Below are 22937 nucleotides of genomic sequence, written 5' to 3' on the forward strand. Positions count from 1 at the left end.
GCCATCAGACTCCAGGGTCACTTCGGTGCAATCCCCTGTCCTGTGCCCTCAGTGCTGCCTTTGTCCCTGGCCACTGTGCACGTCGGATCTTCATATTACAATAATCAGGGGAAACGCTTCTCTTGCGTCTCCCTGGCTATGACCTATAAAAATGGCCCACATGTATGGTATTCCTGTAAAATACAGTTTCCAAGGTGTTTTAATCTGCTGACAATTGCTTTTGCTCCAATTTCTTCCTATGCTTTTTCTTGATAATTTTTCAATTTTTGATTTATATAAGGCAAACAAATTTTAGGATTTATGAACACAGTGACACTTCCCACCCTACCCCCCTTCCCGCCACACTCCCACAGTACCCCCAATCCTTTTAATTTTTACAATAACACACTTTGAATTTATTTTACATTGTAAGATTAACCCTCCACTAAGTAAAGAATCCAACAAATAGAAGAAAAAATACTGTTCCTTAACAGTAGAGACAAGGGTTGTAAACAATCAAATCTCAAAATGTCATTTCGCTTATATATATTACATTTTTTTGTACGCTATTAGTTTGTCTTTCTGGGACTTCCATATCTGAGGAGCTACAAAAAGCTCATGGGAAAAATGGAATCAAAAGGTAAGTTTATTTTGGTGCAACATCATCTGGGGATCCATGCATAGTTTTTTCATAGTATGTATTTTCCATGAAACTTTTTATCTTCACATCCAGCAGGAGGACTATGCACACCGGAAATGGGACTGTGGCTACTGTCTATTAGCCTACAAGGTTAAAACCAAGACAAACAACTTAGGGCCATGGAAAAATCACTCTCTCCAACAGAACTGAGAAGGGAACTTGTCACAAAAATCATATATATATTTTGTTTTTGTTATATATGCAATAGCCTAAATTGCAGTGAGGCCCATGTTAGCTTGCCCTGTTTCACATGTGGCAAGATGCCTAGCTATGTCATTTATTGAGCACTTACTGCATGCCCATATGCTCAACACATTGTGTGCATTGTCTCTTAAGTCCTTGGAAGACCCCAGTGGGGTATCTTTGCTCCCCATCCCACTGCCCAGAAAACTGAGAACTGAGGGAATACATACATTTGTACAGCTACCAAGTAGAAGGGTTGGAATTTATTCCCGGGTCTTCCTCATTTCAAACCTTAGCCTCTTCTAACACATGGAGAGATATAGGCTTGACACCTGTTGTTGGTGGAAGTGTTACTTATCTGGGAACTTTGTTTAGGAAAATTGACTTTCTCTTGCTACCAGAACAGGACGTTCAGTTATTTTTAAAGTAAGTGACAGTGTGTCGTAGTTGTTTAATTTTCTTGTGTGATGAAATTAGTTAAGGAACAAATAAGAGAACATGGCTTCCTAAGGCAGATTCGGTCTGGTCACCAGAATGTCCAGCTGGTAGAAGGCCTTAAGGTTGTCTGCTTCCCAGGCGTGCGAACCTTTGCTCTGCTGAGGACCATCTGGGTATCTTCCGCATCATTCATGGGCCACACAAAATGACCAACTGAAGAATTCACCTGCTGTAGACCTATTCAGTTTGGAGTCCCACCTGCAGTTGCCTTGGCAAGGCCAGAGCAAATGATTTCACGGGCCTTATAAAATGTTCCCCATCCCAGCTAGAGTGACATATCTCATACAATGCTTAAAAAATACAAAACTCCCAAGTTTAATGGAATCCTAATAAGAATTCTGATGTGTAAACATTTTCCACCAGCAGATAAAGGCACATCCACTTCTGATTTGTTATCTGAGCTCTTGAAGTTTCTTGTCACCTTGCTGAACAAAGGACAACAAGGCTCCACAAACACCCAGTGAAACCCTCTGCCAACACATTAGGAAGGAGCACAGAGATGAGAACACCTCTTGGCTGGCATACGGGTAGATGACTCCACATCTGTCTTTTGAGTCCTAAAAGATCTCAAGCAAGAAATGTGCCGTCCAGTGAAGAGGATCTTTAGTAAATTGACTTTTGAAAATAGAAGTGTTTTCCTGCACATCTTCCTCTATGTGAACTGACATGTCACGAACAGGTATCACTCACCTGCCACCATGGTACAACTTTCTTGTTCCAATTCTAAGTTTAGCTGCAGTTTGAGAGTAACAGGAGAGCCAACCAACTCAGGAAGTATTAAAGGCAAACATGAACTTGGTGAAAAGGAGAGACTGAGGCATGAGATAAGAACTGCAGAGACTCATCGACATCTAGCCCTCCTTCCGCTTACACGTGTTTGCACATGCGTGTGCACATGCACACACATTCTTGGAAGATTTGCCTTTTGCGGGCATATCTACATTATTGTATGCAGATCTCTATCACTGCACCAGTATATTAATGCTCTGAATTTCGTTGTTTCCTTGCCTAAACGTGAGCAAGGAACATTTCATTTATTACTTTTCTGAAAGGTAGAGAGAATTCATCCACTGGCTCACTCCTCCAAATGCCCACAACAGCCAGGTCTGGGGCAGGCTGAAGCCAGGATCCTGGACCTCAACCTGGGTTTCTCCCTTTGGGTAACAGAGACCCATGTCCTTGGGCCACCCCCTGCTGCCTCCCAGCACGCACATTAGCAGGAAGCTGGCACTGAAATGGAGTTGAGACTTGAACCCCGGCACTCTAATATGGGATGTGGGCATCCCCAAAAGCATTTTCACCACTGGACCCGTGGCCTGTTCCAAGGAACACTTCTTCATCATTTTTGACCAATGGCACTGTTAATGCTTATGAATGTTCAGTGACATTTTGTGGACTGGAAATAATTACACATAAAAATTAGACAAGCTTTGACTTGCAAAGAAAGACCAGACTAAAGCATTTGTTCATTCATCCAGTGTTTTCTGAGTATGATGTTGCTATGCCGGAGACACCTTGCTCTGAGCTAGGTTTGCATGCACCCATAGGGGCCAGCACTATGGCTCAGTAGGCTAAAGCCACAGCACACAATGCCAGAATCCCATAGGGGCAACCAATTTGAGTCTCAGCCACTCTACTTCTGATCTAGCTCCCTGCTAATGCACCTTGGAGAGCAGCAGAGGATGGCCTGAGTGTTTGGGCCTCTGCATCCACGGGGGAGACTTGGAAGAAGCTCCTGGCTTCAGCCTGAACCCAGCCTGGGTCGGTGCAGCCATTTCGGGAGTGAACAAGCAGATGGAAGACTTCCCTGTCTCTCCTCCTCTAACTCTGCCTCTCAAATAAATAAATCTTAAAAAAAAAATGTACCCATGAAGACAGAATTACAAAAATGACAGGCTAGGGTGGAAGAACCACAGTGAGACAGTTGTCACAAGTGCTGCGAATTTTATTATGGCTTTTGACAATTTGGGTTTTAAAGTCTCTCTCTGGAGAGCGGCCATAAGCCAAGCTAGCCAGTTTCTGGGAGAGCTCTGACAAGCAGAGTTAGGGTCAGGTGAGAAATAAGGAGAACCTGACAGAGAAATGCATGAGACCAAAGAAAAACCAAAGAAACAGGTTACTTACAGGCCCCAGAGAGGTTAGGGGTGGCGATGGGAGGCCGAGGGGAGCCTGGGGGTGGCTGGAGGCTGCAGCAGCGAGAGGGGCAGGCAGGAGAGACTCCCGGGACTCTGCCTTTATGAAGGCCTGGGGCATTATGACCCGGCAGATTTAAAGAAAACACGTGCGGTGGGTGGAGCTTAACTACACTGCTCTGGTGCGGACCGTTAGGTTTGGGCAAGATCAGCAGCTGTAGGATGTCCTGGGTTCTGGCCAGCAAGATAAGGAACAAGTGGGATCACAAGCAACCACGGAGGAAGGGGAAGCGTCACCTGTCACAGCGACCACTGTCAGAACTTGTATTAGGCCTACGAAGGACGCACAGGCAGCCATCATACTAAACAAGTTCATGAGACAGACAGATGGAACTCAGAGAGGTGGACTTGACCTCTTCCAGTGTGAGCTGGTAGGGCTGCATGGGGGGAGAGTGGGGAGTCAAGGATGGTTTTCCGGAAGAAATGATCAAGACAGTTAGTGGTTACTCAAGCACACACGTATAACACATTAACACCAAACAGGTGAGGGCGAGCGTTTAGCCTGATGGTCTGGATGTCTCCGTCCCACACTGGAGGGCTTGGGCTGAGTCCCAGCTCCACTCCCGAGTCCAGCTTCCTGCTAACACACTCCCAGGGAGGCAGCAGTGATGGTCCAAGTAACCGGGTGCCTGCCACCCACATGCGAGGCCTGGAGCTGAGTTCCCAGCTGCTGGCATTTGGGAAGTGAACCAATGGGTAGGAACTCTCCCTCTGTCTCTACCTCTCAAGTTAATAATTTCAAAACTTTAACAGGTGGCAGCTAATTAGTATTAACTATCCCACATCTTCAAAATGCACACCCTCTGATCTAGAGATTCTTCAAGGATACTCCCAAAAGCCATTGCGAGAGAGGCACTCAGGATTTTCTTTATACCATTATTGAGAAGGCAAAAACATGTGAAGCAACCCCTTCTGAAAAATATAGTTTGATCAGGAAACGAAGCGAGTGCTTTGAGCTCACGGTGGGTTCAGTGGGATCTGATTTTTGTAAAGAACTAAATATGTGTGATAAGAAATATGTTTACATTTATAAGCAATTTTCAAGAAAACAGTAGATGGGGGCTGGCGCCATAGCTCACTTGATTAATCCTCTGCCTGCAGCACCAGCATCCCATATGGGTGCCGGGTTCTAGTCCCGGCTGCTCCTCTTCCAGGCCAGCTCTCTGCTGTGGCCCGGGAAGGCAGTGGAGGATGGCCCAAGTGCTTGGGCCCTGCACCCGCATGGGAGACCAGGAGAAGCACCTGGCTCCTGGCTTTGGATCAGCGCAGCACCGGCTGTAGCGGCCATTTGGGGAGTGAACCAACGGAAGGAAGACCTTTCTCTCTCTCTCTCACTGTCTAACTCTAAGTAAAAAAAAAAAAAAAAAAAAAAAAAAAAAAAACAAAACAAAAACAAACAAACAGTAGATGACACAGAATGTGTAGAAGACCCAGGAAACTACAATATACTATGCTCCAGAAACTTCTGCTGCCACTGGGCCCAGCCCACCCTCCTCCTCCTCTCTGGTGATGGACCCTCGCGACTCCCCGCCACTCTCCAAAGCTTGTCTTCTGCCCAGGTGGGAGGCCTCTCCTCCAACTCTGTGTCATCAGCAGCCCTCTGTGGTAGCACAGCCCCCGGACACGGCACTGCAACCTTGGACCCTGAACTTGCATGCCACCAAGTGCTCCAGCCTCCTGCACACCTGTCCCTGGTGCCCATGGGAGTTTCCAGGACACTGAGGAGCTGGAGCTAAGCTTGGGGCCTGGCCTAGGCTGCTCTTACTGGGACCACAGTGTCTGTCCCACACAGCGCATCCCTGGCCAAACTCACTGGCTCTGTGCGGGTTAACACCTTATCCTAGGTCTCAGTTTCCCTGTCTATCCAAAAGGAGGAACGTCAGCCCTTCCTGTCCCCGCCTCCAGCTGCACCATGGACATCATGTGGTTGCTTTTCCTAGGCCTGTGGGAGGGGGGATAGAGAGAGAGGCAGAGGACCCAGGCCTGGGAGCCAGTCAGAACTAGGTTCCCTTTCAGCTGTGCTGTGGGAGCCTTTGCAAATGGCATAACCTCTCTCTGTGCCTTGCACAAGTGTTATCCAAGTGAGAGATGACAATGAGCAAGGGCATGGTCTGGCCCATTTCTGTTTTCCCTTCTTGGGCCACTACTTCTACCTTTTGCTCAAAAAAAAACAAACAAACAAAAAAAAACACTGAATACTCCAAAACAAACAAGAGAGGCAAAGCAAAAAATAATAATGAACAACCATGCTGGCATATGGGGGAGATAAAGCTAAAGCTATGGGTTGGGTGTCAGGTGCAGTGCCGAAGCTACTGCTGGGATGCCAGTATCCCGTACCAAAGGGCCTGGTTTGAGTCCCAGTCTCTCTGCTGCCTTTTTTTTTTTTTTTTTTTTTTTTTTAACAGGCAGAGTTAGACAGTGTAGACAGTGAGAGAGAGACAGAGAGAGAGGTCTTCCTTCTGTTGGTTCACCATGGCTGCTATGGCCTGTGCGCTGCGCTGATCTGAAGCCAGGAGCCAGGTGCTTCCTCCTGGTCTCCCATGGGGTGCAGGGTCCAAGGACTTGGGCCATCCTCCACTGCCTTCCCGGGCCACAGCAGAGAGCTGGACTGGAAGAGGGGCAACCGGGACAGAATCCAGCGCCCCGATCGGGACTAGAACCGGTGTGCCGGCACCGCAGGTGGAGGATTAGCCTAGTGAGCTGCGGCGCTGGCCTCTCTGTGCTTCTGATTCAGCTTCCTGCTAATGTGTAGGAGGTGATGGCACAAGTGTATGGGAGATCCAGACGGAGTTCTGGGCTTCTGCCTGCAGCCTGGCCCAGCCCTGAGTCCTGTAGGCATTTGGGGAGCGAATGAGCAGATGGAAGATCTCTGTCCATTTGGCTTTCTGCCTTTCAGACAAAATGAAAACGAATGAATGAAAAATACCAAAAGCGGCCACTGTGGAAGACACTATGGAGATACCTCAGAAATCTGAATATAGACCTACCAGATGACCCAGCCATCCACTCCTGGGAATCTGCCCAAACTAAGTGAAATCAGCATATGAAAGAGTTATCTGTACCTCCCTGTTCACTGCAGCTCAATTCACAATAGCTGAGATACGGAATCAATCCAAATGTCCATCAGCTGAAGACTGGATAAAGAAATTATGGTGTGTGTGTATGTGTGTGTGTGTATACACACACTATGGAGTACTACTCAGCAGATTAAAAACAATGAAATCCTGTCTTTTGCAAAAAAAAAAAAAAAAAAGCAACTGGAAATCATTATACTTAGTGAAATAAGCCAGTCCAAAAAGACAAATGGTATATGTTTCCCCTGATCTATGGTAACTATAGAGTACCTACCTAAAAGGTAATCTACAGGGGTGGAGTTGACATTTTGAGATTCGATGATTGTTCACTGCCCTTGGCTTGACTGTTGAGGAACCGTGTTTTGCTCTTCTTTCTTTTTGTTGAACTCTTTACTTAGTGTAGGGTTAGTCTATGAGTATAAAGTTAACTGAAAATAGATCTTTGTAAAAATTATGAACAGAAATAGGAGAGGGAGGAGGAAGGAGGGTGGGAGCTTGGGCAGAAGGGATGGCAGGGTGGCTGTGTTCCTGATTCCATACACAGGAAACACATGAAATCTGTCTACCTTAAATAAGATTTTTTTTTATAGACTTTTTTTTTTTTTTTTGACAGGCAGAGTGGATAGTGAGAGAGAGAGAGAAAGGTCTTCCTTTTGCCGTTGGTTCACCCTCCAATGACCGCCGCGGCCGGCGCACCGCGCTGATCCGAAGGCAGGAGCCAGGTGCTTCTCCTGGTCTCCCATGGGGTGCAGGGCCCAAGCACTTGGGCCATCCTCCACTGCACTCCCGGGCCGCAGCAGAGAGCTGGCCTGGAAGAGGGGCAACCGGGACAGAATCCGGTGCCCCGACCGGGACTAGAACCTGGTGTGCCGGCGCCGCTAGGCGGAGGATTAGCCTAGTGAGCCGCGGCGCCGGCCCTTAAATAAGATTTTTAAAAAATTACCAGAAGTGAAAACAAACACAGTGGAATGAGACGTTTTTTCAAAAGCTGAAGCTATAGTTTGGGTGGGGCCTGCTCGTGGTGTGGTTAAGACGTGTGGGCAGCAGCAGAGCAGATCCAAACTGCATTTCTACCCTCAGCTTCCCACAGGTCTCAAGGCAGGCACACAGTACAACCGGAACACACACAGAACATGGGGCTGCACTGGAACTTCAGATAAACGATGAGTCCTATGTAGAACATGCGTGTCGCGCTGTCATCTCACACTCCAACTTCACTGGGCATCTGTGTTTGGTTTGCTAAATCCGGCAACCTTGGCTCAGGGCTGAGTTCACAGGGCTTCAGGAGTGGCTTTTCAGGGAAGTCTGGTCACCTACACAGCGGTCAGGGGAGGGGAGCTTGGGATGGGCGGAGAAAACGGTGTCAGTCCTGCTGGTCTGTGTCCTCAGCCCGCTGAGGCGACGCCATCAGTGTGCTGAGACACCCCGGGGTGCCCTGAGTGGCCATCTAGCGAGGCTCAGAAGTCAGTGAACAGCCTTGAGCAGGGTGACCTTTTTCACGGGCTTGGAACTGGCTGTTGGAGTCCGTGGGCTAGTGGTTGTGTAGGGAGACTAACAGCCTGGTTCTGCCCATGGTCTCCCTCAGAGTTTTGCAAGCGGGTGACCTTCTGAAAAAGAACTGAAAAACTTCAGAACCTTCTGAAAAACTGCTATGGAAATCGCAGGAAGAAACGAAGAGTGCTCATCGCGTTTCAGATGCGTCTGCCGGGCTGGGTGACTCAGTGCGGCTTCTGTTCGGAGCTCGGAATGTGTGGTCTTTTTTTGGTATGGAGATGCAAGCACAGGAGACGTGTGGTCTACATGGCTTTCAGCGAATGATAAATTCCCCTCCTGTTGTAGAAGGAGACCAACTGTGCACTCAGACGTTCTGCATACAGAGTCCCCTCCTCTCTCGGCTCGGCTCTGGCCGGCCTCTCGGGAGCCCCATAGACATACTCCACTGACTCAGCATTCCAGGTATCCAGCGACTCCACCATGGATGCTGTGGGCCAGAGTGCGCCGTCTAAGAATGCGATACATGTGTCTGCTTTACAGAAACTCGGGTCAAACGATCAGCTGTTTGGCCAATCAGCAGCATTTACGGGGCCAAAGACATCCTCCTCCTTCCCTGTATTTCTAGGGCCTGCTTGGATGAGACCCATCGAGAAGCAAGGATCAGCATCTTATTCTCAACAGGAAAAGAAGAACTGGCTGCTTTGTCATCAGGGGGAGCTAACTACACGTTTCCCTGCTTCCTGAGGAGCTCAGCGAGGCAGACTTTGTCTCGATTTGTGGCCCAGTCACACCATGAATCAGAGAACCATCTCACCCACCTGCCCTTCTCTTCCGTCTTCTCGCGCCACCGTGGATGAGAAAAATGACATGGCTGTGTGGGAGGAACCGCATGCCAGGAAGCAAGACTGTTCTTTTAGAGAAAGAACAATACGCTGCTCCGAGTGTTTCTGGACAGCAAAGAGATTCCCAGACGTCCCTCACTCCGTGGCTGCGGCTGCGGCTGCTCCTGTCCTGCTTACCGGGAGTGGAGGGAAAGTGGTACCCGGGACACAGATGCGTCTGGAATGAATGGTGACGCCTGCGACAGAGTAGATGCCCAGCACCACACATTGAGGAGCCACCAGGCACCTCCCAGGGAAGGAATCTGGGGACACCTGGGATCCTCACAAAGTGCTCCCCTCGGGGAACGCGTTCCCAAGCTCGTAGGGGAGCAGCCCGGGCCTTCAGAACTGGTTTCACATCTCACCGGCTCTGTGGAGGGCATTACTGATTCTTCACTGTCCTCATTTGTAAAATGGGGGATAAAACCCTTTGTGAATTATTTACTCGACATTATTACTGTAAAGACCAAAAAGAGGTGATGTCTTTGAGGATGCCCGATACACAGGACCTAAGTAATAGTCCTTCTGCTTCCCTGATTGAGAAATGAGAAAGACATGGCAAGTGGGGTGGGGAAAAAAATGAGTGTTTACCATCAGTTCATCTGTTTGATGGCAGAGTTAGTGCTACTGGGATTTCTCTAATTCATGGAAAACACTTGCCCAGGGAGAACTGCTATGCACCAAAATATAGCTCCAAGAGGAAACAGGATTGACTGGCGGCAAGGAGCACAAATCTGTATTCTAGAAAGTGGCAGATGGGGGTAGGTGCTGTGGCGTACTGGGCTAAGCCTCTGGCTGCAGTGCCAGCATCCCGCATAGGTGCTGGTTCGAGTCCCAGCTGCTTCTTTTCCCATCCAGCTCTCTGTTATGGCCTGGGAAAGCAGTAGAACATAACCCAAGTGCTTAGGTGCCTGCACTCCCAAATGGGAGACCCAGAAGAAGCTCCTGGCTCCAGGCTTCAGACCATCCCAGTTCCAGCTGTTGCGATCATTTAGGAAGTGAACCTGCAGAATAGAAGATCGATCGATCTCTCTCTCTCTCTCTCTCTCTCTCCACCTCTCTGTAACTCTTTCAAATAAATAAAATAATTAAAAAAAAAAAAGGCTGGCTCATGGGCTATGGCCTCTTAGGTCAGATGACTCACCCAGCCTCTCCATCTGTGGTGAGCCAGGGAACAAGAGCTATTCTGTGAGAAAGGGAAGTCGTCTCAGAGAACGAAGGGAATGGTCTTGCATCTTGTATCATTATTTCTACATGGTATACAAGGAAACAGAGACAGAGAGGTTAAATCACTCTGCCACTTTTTTTTAAAGATTTTATTTATTTACTTGAGAGTTAGAGTTACAGACAGATAAAGGGAGAGCCCAAGGACTTCAGCCATCCTCTACTGCTTTCCCAGGCCATAGGAGAGAGCTGGATTGGAAATGGAACAGCCAAGACTTGAACCAGCGCCCACATGGGATGCCGCCACTGCAGGCCGGGACTTTAGCCTGCTGTGGCACAGCACCGGCCCCTGAGTCAGGCTTTTACGCTCATCTTCTCTCTCCTGGGAAAGGAATCCATGACGTGAGGAATATAAAGCACATCATTCACACAGCACCCGGGGGGTAAAACAAAGTTCAACAGTTTTCAGACTCAAAGCCAGGGCCATTTCCTGGCATCTGCTCCAACTCACAAAGTTTCTGCCCACAGGAACAGTTCCTGTTCCTGGCAAGTGGGTAGAAGCCCAGTGGTCAGTCCCGGGAGAATTCCTCCAGGTTTTGGAGTGACGGCTCAATCCAAGAGAAGGGTGACGCTTCTACCTCCATATACCTCTCCTGCCACGGCTGCTTCGGGATGAAGCACGTGTGAGATCACTTTCTCTGCAAAAACCTAACAGTTCTCAGGCTCCACATTTTAATGGCATGGTTCTAGTCTAAGCAGATTCAGAGCCAGTATTGTTTGTCTTAATAAGTCTGACTGGGAAACAGGGTAGGTAAGATGTCATTGTGGACCACGCCTCTTCCCCGTGTACGCCCTGCGGCTGCAGCCTTAGGCTCTGGAATGAGTGTGTACTTCTCCGGTCCTTAAGAGTTCAGCTCAGCAAATGCAGCAAGAAGATATTCAGCAAGGATCACACCCTATTTTCTCATTAAAGCAAGAAGAGGCCCCGTGGTGGGGACAAGGCAGGGAGGTTCAGTGGTCTGAAGGACCTCCAAGAAAGGAAAGGGTCCCCCTAAGAAATAAACACTGGGGCCAGCGCTGTGGCGCAGCAGGGTAAAGCCCTGGCCTGGGGCACCGGTTCTAGTCCCAGCTGCTCCTCTTCCCATCCAGCTCTCTGCTATGGCCTGGGAGAGCAGTGGAAGATGCCCAAGTCCCTGCACCCATGAGGGAGACCCAGAGGAAGCTTCTGGCTCCTGGCTCCTGGCTTCGGATTGGCGCAGCTCCGACTGTTGCGGCCATCTGGGGAAGTGAACCAGCGGATGGAAGGCTTCTCTCTCTGTCTCTACCTCTCTCTGTAACTCTTTCAAAAAAATAAAATAAATCTTAAAAAAAAAAAAAAAAAAGAAATAACAAACACACTGCGTCTGTCTCAGCTGTCAGCCAGTACACTGGAGATGGGATTGTACCCATCCACACACTTTTCCTCTTGCACAGTGTTTATTTTCTTTCCTCTTTCCACTTCTTATGTCATGGAAATATAATGTCCTTTTCTCTTCTTGCTGCCCACAGCTGAAGGCCATTTTAATTTATTTTTTTCTTATAGTTTTTATCCTAATTAAATTTGCTCAGCTGAATGTACAGATTTTTATTTGTTTTTGCTTTTTCAAGGCAGAAAATTCTCTTTCTGTCTCTCTCTTTCCTAAAACAGAAAGTTTCCTGGTTTGCAAACTCAGAGATCCTGGGAAGTTTTCACACATGCTCAAAGATTCTGCACTGTTTCTGTGATATGAATTGGGAGTTAGTGCAAAACACCATTCTTCCAGCACTAGACACCATGCAAGTCTCACACACGCCCGGTGTGGCAACCCTACAAACATTTCTCCCAACTTTGCATTGCATGTCTTTGTGTGTTTAAAGGCACCTTGAAAACTTCACAGAAAAACGTGTATTAAGAAAAAAACCACACATGGGATTCAAGTTTCTTGCACCAAAATCAACTTATCTGTGAATTCCATTTGTCCACAAACTTTTTGAAGTCCCCTCCTATGTCCGTGTGTGTGTGTGTGTGTGTGTGTGCATATACGGAATCTGTAACCAGCCAAGTGTAATCCAGGTTTCTTTTGAAAAACAGCGACCAGTTCAAATGCACAGCTGGATATGCCGGAAAACACATAATTAGACAAATTGGATCTAAGAGTTACGTAAGGTCTCCACTGAGCCAGTGGAGAAGGGGCTGAATGAAACGCTGATTGCTGCTCTGGTGCCTGGGAAGAACAGAATATGTGGATATGTGTGTTTTGGGCAAATAAAAGGCAATTACTGGGAGTTATGGAGTGTGCTTGGCATTCTGTGAGAGTTAGACTATAGAATGTCTCACAGTGGGCTGTACTGGGGAACGCAATGTTGTCCACGGCTGAAAGGGAAAGTGTGTAGGCTGCTACAGATGGGAGGGACAGGAAAGGATTCGGTGAACGTGCTATTTTGGAGTTAAAATCCAGAAAAAAAGGAAGGGCAATGGAAAGATTACACACTACTATAGAGGATTTTGCTTTAATGCTACACAGACTTAATTTTAAGGGTATCTTTTATATTCTTATCTCCCTACTCTAACAGTTGTTCTTTCCAGTCAAGGTGGGGAGAGTCTGAAGAAGATACTAGGGATTCTTCCCTACGAATGCTCACACCAATCTCTAAGTATTGAAGATAAGACCCCTCATAGGATTAAGGAGCTAAAACTAAATTGCTACTTTTTCTTATTTGCAAATAATCTTATTTTGCAAATCTGTCTCAAGACAACTGAGTGAAATGTAGATATTCTCCTCTCTTGACAATCTCTCTGAAATAAATGGAACAAGAAAGCAACTGTCTGAGAGAGTTCTATTTTCTTAGAGAAAACATCCAGGATTAATTGACAAAAGTACCTATTAGTCCCCACGACGCTGATGCTTATAGCACTGGGGCTTGTCTGTCAGCATGCAATTTAAATATATGTCCATAAAATCCTTGCCAATAATAATAACTTGTTTTCTATTGATGCTGCCTAACCATTAAGATCTCTATTAGCAATCTCAGGTTTGGTTTCATAAACTTTACAGAAAAATGCACACCTCTAATTTGCAAAGAATGTGCTAGACACAGTGGCAAATTTGACGATGAACAGAGTCCCTTCCCTCCAATTCACAATGTAGTGGGAGAGACAGAAATATATTCGCAAACTGAACATTGTGTGTTATTGGCAAGTTGGCCATGTACTTGGTGGGAGTACCTCAAGAGTTTTGATGATGGAGGAAATTATTTTGAAGAGGTATATCTTGCTAATGTTACCATTGGAAGTGTATTTTGCTGGTGTTGTTTTAAAGGGGGAGTTCTTGAATGTGACAGGTATATCTGTCAGATTGTTACAATGCTTATTATTACAGTAAAATATTTTCCTATTTCCAAACAGATGACCAAATAACTACATTACTGTGGGCACAGTAGTTGGCCCAAAGTCACTGATTATAAATCAAATGGAGAATTTAAAAAAACTATGTAATCTGAAGAGGAAAGACAGCTATGAAGTACATTCTCATGTCTGACACACTTTTCAATTCCTCTCAACAGCTATCTAACAAGTTATCAGATGGCAAATGTCATATCTGGAGAACACACTCCCCCCCAACTCCATTGACAAAGGTACTTTAAAAAGCTGAGAGAAAAATGAAATTAAAAAGTGAGCTTATTTGGGTGCAAAACTGTTTGAAACGCATGCATATGAGGGATCTTCAAAAGGTTCGTAGAAAACGTGTGAGAAGACTACGCATGGATTTCAAAATGTTTTGCACGCAAATAAATGTGTCTTTTCATTTCATTTCTCCATAAACTTTCTGAAATACCCTTATACTTAAATGCAGAAAAGCTTTTTACAGTATGTTTGTTAGGGGTGCAGTGACAGATAATCCATGGGAACACAGAATCCCAGAACACCGAATGCGGCCGCATAAGGAGGCGTCAGACAGTTCACGCAAAAATGGACATCAACAGGAGCATGAGTCACCCAGGAGCACGTGGAAGCCCCTGGCGGCGTGCCAGCTTCTGCTTCACAGCCTAAAGCCTTTGAACATGCCAGAGAGGGCAGGTGCACGCAGGACCACTTTCCCTCCGTCAGTACAAGCTCTTCGCTCCTGAGCTGTTATCTCCATACACTGCTAACTGGTTGGTGTCTGTACACCAAATTAAAGCACTTTATATACTTTGTAGGCCAATAATCATGCGTCTCGCCTCCCTTCCAATGACTATCTGAACGTAAAAACTATCTGAAGTAAAATACATTAGTGTGTACGTATGATGTGTACGTATGTATTACTAACAATTGTTCTGCAACTAAGTCTTCATGCAGGGTTCATTGAGACATAAAGACAATAAAGAGAACAAAGGGAGTAATCACTTGGAGTAACCCCCGTCCACGAACACAAACCATAGTTCATTCTGTAGTGTGCTCCGAATTTTCTTTTATACCAAGCTGAGCAATGTTCGAAATAGGTCAATGTTTTCTTCTGGGTTAGGCCCCAAGAGTCGTGAGTTTTGATCTGATAAAACTTGAGTATGGTTAGCATCTCTGGTTTGTAAAAACAAACTCAATGCTGATCTTGTCTGAGAGACCAGGAGTAAGAACGCGAGGACATACGAGTAAGAAAGTAGAGACTTACCGTATCACGCTGCCGGTTCTCTTTCCCTGATACTATCAAGAAGTAGTTCCATGTTAACAGCAGCAACAAGACCAGCGGTATCATGTAGAGCTCAAAGTTCCAGACAACAAAGAGAAAGAGCTGGAGGAGAGAAGAGAGAGAACGAGATGAGTCAACTCTGCATTTCATTCCATGGACTCTGCCTCAAAAACACACAACACTAAATGCTTCAGCACAGGGAGACGGATCTCGAAAACAAAGCCTTAAGGACTTAGTAGCCATTTTTTTTTTCCCCAAATGCCCAACTGATTCCCAAAAAAATCCCTATTCAGATGGTACTTTGTTTAATTTCTATGAAGGAAAAACTGGTATCATTCCAGTGTCAAAGAGGTGATTTGAATTTCGGTCTTCCGGCAGAGTTATTGTTAAGCTGGACAAAATAAAGTAAGAGGAAAATAGGCAGAGTATGAGCTTCAGTGTGTTGTCAGGGACAGTCTGGTCCACCTGCTTTAATGATAAGGCTTGAATCGCTGGGTAATCTCTGGGACTTAACAAAGTTTTTTTTTTCATTTGGATAACACAATATAACAAACATTATAGGTAGATGGAACATCCAAAGTCTACACCAGAGAATCCCACAGATTTCACATTATGAAAAAAAACACCATTAGAAAAAAATGTAAAAATATGTTGGCTTACCATTCAGCATTGCCATAAAAATCAAACAGCTATTAAACGAAAATGCAGTCATTTTGTCAAGCTGTTTTGCCACAGGAAAATTTCAAATGCCTGTTTGCACTGTTTGTTAACACTACCTGGCTCTCTAAGTATATGAACTATCTTCGATTGTAAGACAAATGTTAGATTAAGAGCTCAGGAAAGCAGATGGAGCCATTCAAAGAGGGTTTACGCTGTAAAACAATATGACATAGGACGTAATAGGGTGTGACTCACTCCCCAACCCCAGATCCCTGTGACTCTGGACAAATCTCTGGCTCCTGCTGTCAAGTGAAGATAATGGGAAGTCAGGTGGATTTGAGAGCTGGGTTTGGAGCTGGCATCGTGGCATGGAGTGTTAGGCTCAGCTAGTGACAATGGTTCAATCCAGCCTCCTGCTCATGCACCTGGGGAAGCAGCAGCAGAAGGCCCAACTACTTGGGCCCCTTTCACCCATGTTGGGAGACCTGGAGGGAGCTTCAGGTTCCTGGCTTAGGCCTGGCCCAAGCCCGGGGCCGTTGTGGCCATCTGGGGAAGGAATTAGCAGATGGCAAGATCTCTTCTCTGTCTCTTCCTCTCTATCACTGTGCTTTTCAAATAGATAAATAAATAAAAATGTTTTAAAAGAGAGAGCTGGACTTTACTCCTGACTAATGCTAAGTAGCTGCATAATCTTCTTTCAGCTCACATATCTCTGTAGTTTCTTCCTGTGTAGAATGGGGCTCATAAGAGCATCTACTTTACAGCTGGGAGAATTAAACAGTTAAAATATGTTAAGGATTTAACACGGTGCTCAGTAGGCAAAACCAAGGCCATTATTGTCTAAAAGGTATGGATACCTTATAAAATTCAGCAAGCTTAGTCATGCAAAGTCTAATACCCACAACTAGGAAGCCATTGCCTACTAAGTTTTAGCAGAACCACAGCATAGCTGTGAATGTGAGCTGATGGGACGACCGGAGCCCCTTGTGTCTGACAGGCAAAGCAAAGGCCCTGAGGACCGTCTGAGCCTTCTTCAGAAATCTCAGCCAAGCCTGCAGCTGAGTCAAGTAGCAGAGAAATGAAACCGTGGCAAGTGGTACAGAGGGCTCCGGCGTGAGACCCAGGCTCTGCGCCCCGGTAAGTCGCTCCGCCTTGGAGTTTTCATAGCCTGAGAGAAGGCTCTGGGGGAAGCTCAAGACAAAATTCCTGGGAAAATGGATTTAAAAGCTAAGTGCATGTTGGTGCAAAAATATGTTTAGAGTCCTGCCTGGCTTCTTCGCATACACATCTTCTCTGCACATTCTGAACCATCTCCTAGGAACGGATCACCTCTGCTCTACTGTGGCACCTGGACTTTAACCTCAATTCTGAAAGGGGTATGTTGTACTGAACTTTTTTTTTTTTTTTTTTTGACAGGCAGAGTGGACAGTGAGAGAGACAGAGAGAAAGGTCTTCCTTTTTGCCGTTGGTTCACCCTCCAATGGCTGCCGCAGCCAGCGTGCTGCAGCCGGCGCACCGCGCTGATCCAATGGCAGGAGCCAGGTACTTATCCTGGTTTCCCACGGGGTGCAGGGCCCAAGTACTTGGGCCATCCTCCACTGCACTCCCTGGCCACAGCAGAGAGCTGGCCTGGAAGAGGGGCAACCAGGACAGAATCCAGCGCCCCGACCGGGACTAGAACCCAGTGTCCCAGTGCCGCAAGGCGGAGGATTAGCCTAGTGAGCTGCAACGCTGGCCTGTTGTACTGAACTTTTGACACTCATAACCCAGATAGACACCAAACAGCACAAATAATGGTTTAATAACCCAAGAAATGAATTTTGGACAGAATTACATGGCAACTATAGATTCAATTTCTTGAATATGCAAAATTCAAAATCCCACAGCACATGAACCATATCTTTTCTTTCATCAGAAAAGTAGGAAGATGTCTAGAAAAAGAAAATATTTCATTTAATTTTTAAAAATATTTATTTATTTATTTGAAAGGTAGAGTTACAGAGAGGCAGAGGTGCAGGTAGAGAGGGAGAGTCTTCCATCTGCTGGTTCACTCCCTAAATGGCTGCAACAGCCAGAGCTGGGCCAATCCGAAGCCAGGAGCCAGGAGCCAGGAGCCAGGAGCTTCTTCCGGGTCTCCCATGTGGGTACGGGGCCCAAGGACTTGGGCCATCCTCCACTGCTTTCCCAGGCCCCAGCAGAGATCTAGATGGGAAGCAGAGTAGCCGGGACTTGAACCGGTGCCCATATGGGATGCTGGCATTGCAGGCGGCAGCTTTACTTACTATGCCACAATGCCAGCCCCTCTATTTAATTTTTGAAATTTATATAGTAAATACAAAGATGATACAACTTTTAATTGATGTTATGATTATTACAATGTATTTTTATAACATCTACTCGCTGGGGTCAGAATTAGCTTCCTTGTTATGCCCACGCCTTGGCGATTACTGCAGACCTGGAACGACATAGGTAAACGACTCTCCGATGATGCATCAGCAAGTAGTCAAGGCATTCCTCACGCCTTCTTCTCCCCTACGTTCAATGTCACCAGTCGCTTCAGGCATTCATCACTAGGCATAGATTCTGGGCCCTTCCCCATTGTGGACAGCCGCCTCCTCTCGCTCTTAAAACACACTGCTCAGCATGGACACAACGCTGCTCCTGAATCCCTCTGACATGTACACATCCTAACAACATGGGCACCAAAACGTGCATTGCAGAGACACAAGAGAGACACAGGAAGAAACTACTTTAGGTGTAGGGATCCTTGTGCGTTCTGTAAGAATCTAATATGTGGGTAATTAAGGAGCACTGAGCGATGAAAACATCTTTAAACAAAAAAAGAGAGCGAGCTTTGGATAAACTCTAAATACAATGCATTTCTTTTCTTTCTGAACATCTAATTGAAGATGCCAAAAGGTTTGAGGAAGGGGAATTGAAACACAGACTAACAATATAAATGCATGCGTGGGGGCGTGGCTGAGCAAGGCGGCAGCTGAGTAAGATGTTCGGGTAACCTGGCTGCTCATAGAGATGTCAATTCAAACGGCTAGTCATGCACCAGCCGGCTTCAAAGGGGCTCAGGGAGCCAAGGGAGAGCCTGCAGTGACTGGTTTTAATCCAATAACAACAAGAGAAGACGCACTGAAGAAGGCAGGCAGCAAAGAGTTGCCTGCACCACCCCTCGCCCAACTCCAAGCAGCCCAGCATGGAGACAAACCCCTCCCACTGGAGGGAGGGAGAGGGAGTTAAGTCCAGATGTTAAAATTGAAACCACACACCGGATCTGCTGTGGTAAAACCTGAACAGGTGTTCTGGACAGGGTCCCACAGCCCCTACTCCCAGGCCAGTCCCTACACACGGAGCCTTCCAACCTTCCTGTAGCCAGGTAGCCAAGGACTGCCTCCATCATCCTTCCCTCAACCTGTGGCAGCTGGACAGGACTTCAGCCACGAGGGAGTAGGGCAGGCGTGAGCTTAGGACTGTGTCTCAGGGCTTTGCCTGCCACAGTGAGACCTTGTGCCCAACACAGTGCTTGCTGACGGGGCACACAGAGCTACTCTGGAGGAAACCTGCACCCCATTAGGACCAACCTGTGTCTTACCCTACATCACTGCCAATCATGTGTGAGATCAGAACATACCCCACAGATGGTGCAGGTCCTGGTGGCTGTGACAACCCAGGCATGACTCAGCTGAGTGAATGCCCCGGCGACCAAGGGTTGTCATCTCTCCCCGAATCTGAGGCAGACAGCAAGGGGAGGGCTCCAACCATAGGAGTGTAAGGTACAGCAGCAAGCACAGAGCTGTGTCTTGGAGCTCAGTGCCAGGCTGGCAAAACCTACTGCTGGGCAGATCCTAATAGTCTCTGTCCCCAGGCCAGCGTCTGTGGCTGGAGTCTCCGGACCAGGACTAGTGCCACGTGGACTCCCGTGACTCTGGCCAGACGGAGGCTGTTCCAGCCAGCATCACTGGTTGCAGCAGTATGGGCTGAGCCCACTTCAGCAAAAGACAGTCCAATGCAGCATCGGCCATGGGCCTAACCCTGTGTAGTGTTGGTCTCTGGAGCTGTGGCATCTGGGTGTGACCTCGCATCACAGCGCTGGTGGCCTCAGGACTGCCTACCCCACCTCTGGGAAGCACAGCATGGAGATTAACTGTCTACTTGGAGGGGAAAAAAGAGTAGTGCCAAGTCATTGTATAGAAATCTGGGCTGCTCCCTCCGTGGGATAGTCCAGAGACAAACAGAATCCCAAGGAGCTTGTGCGCTGTGGGCATCTGGGCCTGTCCCAGCCCCAAGAAAAAGCTTGTAGGGAGAGACTACCGCTTTTTAGACACTTCTCAGTTCATTCTGAACACCACACTGAGGATTTGGGATAGAGTGGGATAGGAACGCCCCCTAGCGCTGAAATTAGCAAAACAACATCAATGGACTTGCAGCAAACCTCAACTAAGGGCACCACCTAGTGTTGAGGTAACAGAAGTGTCCCCATGCTCTGATAAAACATGCAGACTGCTGAGAATTTCTCAAAAGATAGGCACAAATACAACTAGACTATGAAGAATGAAAAAAAAAAAACCAAAAACCAATACTTCAATGTGCAGATAACTAACAAACATCAAGAAGTTCAGGGGGTGTGGCATTGCGTTGCAGCAGGTTAAGTGGCCGCCTGCAATGCCAGCATCCAATGTGAGTGCTGATTCAAGTCCCAGTTGCTTCACATCAGATCCAGCTCCCTGCTAATGTGTAGGGAAACAGCAGGAGATGGACCAGGTACTTAGGACCCTACATCTACGTGAGAGATCCAGCTGGAATTCCAGGCTCCTGGCTTTGGCCTGGCCTCCTTGCAGCTGTTGTGGCCATTTGGGGAGGTAACCAGCAGATGGAAGGTTTCTCTCTCTCTCTCCCTCTCTCCCTCTCTCCCTCTCTCCCTCTCTCACTGCATTTTGAAAAAATTAAGTCCCTTCAAAAATTTTTAAAAACAAGTTTCAGGGGACCATAATGAACAAAACAAGTTACCAGGAACCAATCATGTAACAACTGACATCTTCAAACTTTTGGATATAATCTTCAAAACAGTTGTTTTAAGGAAACTCAACAGGCTTCAAAAAAAAAACACAAAACAATAATTCAATTCTATAAGAAAGAAACTTAACAGAGAGGCAGAAGTAATTTAAAAATCAAACAGAAGTCCTTGAGCTGAAAAGTACATTAAGAGAAGTTAAAAACATGATAGAGAGAAGGCATCAACAGCAGAATAGACAAAACAGAAGGAAGTAATGAGCTTGAAGTCAGACTATTTGCAAACACAGAAGAGAAAAAAGAATAAGGAGGGATAAGTAAAAAATTATGGAAATTTTGGGATAGCATTCAAGAGAAAAACACACAAGTTACTCAAGAGAGATTAGAGTACGCTAAAGGACTAGAAAGCCTATTAAAAGTGATAATAACAGACAACTTCCCAAATCTAGAAAAAGATACAACCATCTAGACACAGGATGGTGTGAGGCCACCAGTCAAATTCGACTCGATCAAGTCCACCCCAGGATATGTGATAACCAAGTCTAACAAGTTTAACTCTAAAGACAGATGCATGCAGAAAACAATACATACGGAGTCTCGGTGTGCCTGACTGCAGATTACTTATGCCAGAAAGTGTGGGATGAGACATTCACAGTATAGGGAGAAGGAATCCCTGACAACCAAGGGTACTGTACCCGGCAAAGTTGTCTATTGACATGAAGGAGCGATAAAGACTTTCCCACACAAACAAATGTTGAATTTAACGCCACCAGGCTTGTCTTACAAGAATGCTAAAGGGAGTTTTTCTAAACTGAAAGAATGAGATGTTAATGAGTAAGGAGAAACTATTAGAAAATTCACAGATAAGAGTAATAAACAGATAAATCTGAAATGCTCCAATATTGTAAATATGGTGAATAAACCATAGATATGTTACTACAAAGACTATACCCAAAATAATAAAAAATAACAACATTAGGATGTTAAGATGTATACAATATGGGAAGTTACAAAATGAGATTAAAAATTCAAAATGGAGTAAAGAATGGAGTGCATAGGATTTTACTTAGTAGTTTTCTTTTTGTTTCTTTTTCTATTTTTGAAACATTTTATCTTTTTGAGATAATGTATTTTATATTTACATTATAGTCAAAGGATCGTTGCCTCCACTCAATTAGGAGTTCAACACATAAAAAGTAAATACGTAAGTTGCTATTATTTCAAAAGCCTGTTATAACAAAAGATGGAGAGGGAGAGGGAAAGGGAAAGAGAGAGAGGGAGGCGAGAGAGATGAGAGAGAGAAAGGGAGAGAGAGAGATCTGCTGGGTCAATACTCAAATGCCTGACACAGCCAATGCTGGGCCAAGCCAAACCAGGAACTGGGAACTCAATCTGGTCTCCTACATCAGTGGCAGAAACCCAATTACTTGAGTATCACCTGCTGCCTCCAGGTGATATTAGCAAGATGGCGAAATTGCTGCTTATAAGAAACTCACTTCACCCGTAAGGACATACATAGGCTGAAAGTGAGAGAATGGAATAAGATTTTCCTGTGAATGATATCTAAAAGAAAGCAGAAATACAGAAATAGTACATTTATATCAGATAACATAGACTATAAATCAAAAGTAGCAAAAACAGACAAAGTGGGGTGGCCATTTTGACTAGAGGTTAAGATGCTATGAACCTGGCCAGGTTCAATACCCAACTCTGGATCCTGACTGTAGCTTACTGCCAATGAAGACTCTGGAAATCAGTGGTGATGGCACAAGTAATTAGGTTTCTGCCACCTTTGTGTGAGACCTGGATAAGGGTCTTGGCTCCAGGCTTAAGTTCCACCCTAGCTCCAGCCATTGTGGGTATTTGGAACCCAACCAGCAGACAGGAGCACTTGCTCTCTTTCTCTCCCATCCCTCCCCTTCCTTTCAAATAAATGGATAAGTTAATCAATTATAAAAGAAATAATGGAGTTGTTATATAGTTACAAAGGACAGATTCAGCAAGAGGAAGTAAATGTTAGCACACACACATGCACAATACAAAACAGCCACATAGGTAATGTAAGTATTAGCAGACCAAAAAGGAGAGACAGATTCCAATGCAAAGCAGGAGACTTTAACACCCTACTCTCAGCAATAGATGGACCAGCCAGCCAGAAAATCAACAAAGAAATAGAGTTAAACTGTAGCCTTGACCAATTAGACCTAAAAGACGTCTACAGAACACTCCATCCAACAGCTGCAGAATAAACATTCTCCTCAAAGCACATGGAACATTTTCCCAGATAGATCATACAGTAAATCACAAAACAAGTCCTAACAAATTTTTAACTACCTGAAATAATACTGTCTTTTCCAAAGACAATGCCATTAAACTAGAAATCAATAACCAGAAAAAATTTGGAA

At 45.9% G+C, this 22937-nt stretch overlaps 1 protein-coding gene across 19 annotated transcripts in view; it reads right to left on the minus strand.

Annotated features, from left to right (window-relative positions):
• MCTP1 (multiple C2 and transmembrane domain containing 1) overlaps positions 1 to 22937 on the minus strand; it is a 767919-nt gene that overhangs the window by 84444 nt on the left and 660538 nt on the right. For all 19 annotated transcript variants that reach the window (XM_089313022.1, XM_051853978.3, XM_017344604.4 and 16 more), the window contains one exon: positions 14833 to 14952. In XM_089313022.1, the coding sequence (XP_089169148.1) occupies positions 14833 to 14952 (120 nt within the window). The remainder of the gene's footprint in view (positions 1 to 14832; positions 14953 to 22937) is intronic.

Source organism: Oryctolagus cuniculus, chromosome 14 (assembly GCF_051225735.1).
Source record: "Oryctolagus cuniculus isolate XC-2025 breed Fujian yellow rabbit chromosome 14, ASM5122573v1, whole genome shotgun sequence".
In the NCBI taxonomy this organism is placed as follows: Eukaryota; Metazoa; Chordata; class Mammalia; order Lagomorpha; family Leporidae; genus Oryctolagus; species Oryctolagus cuniculus.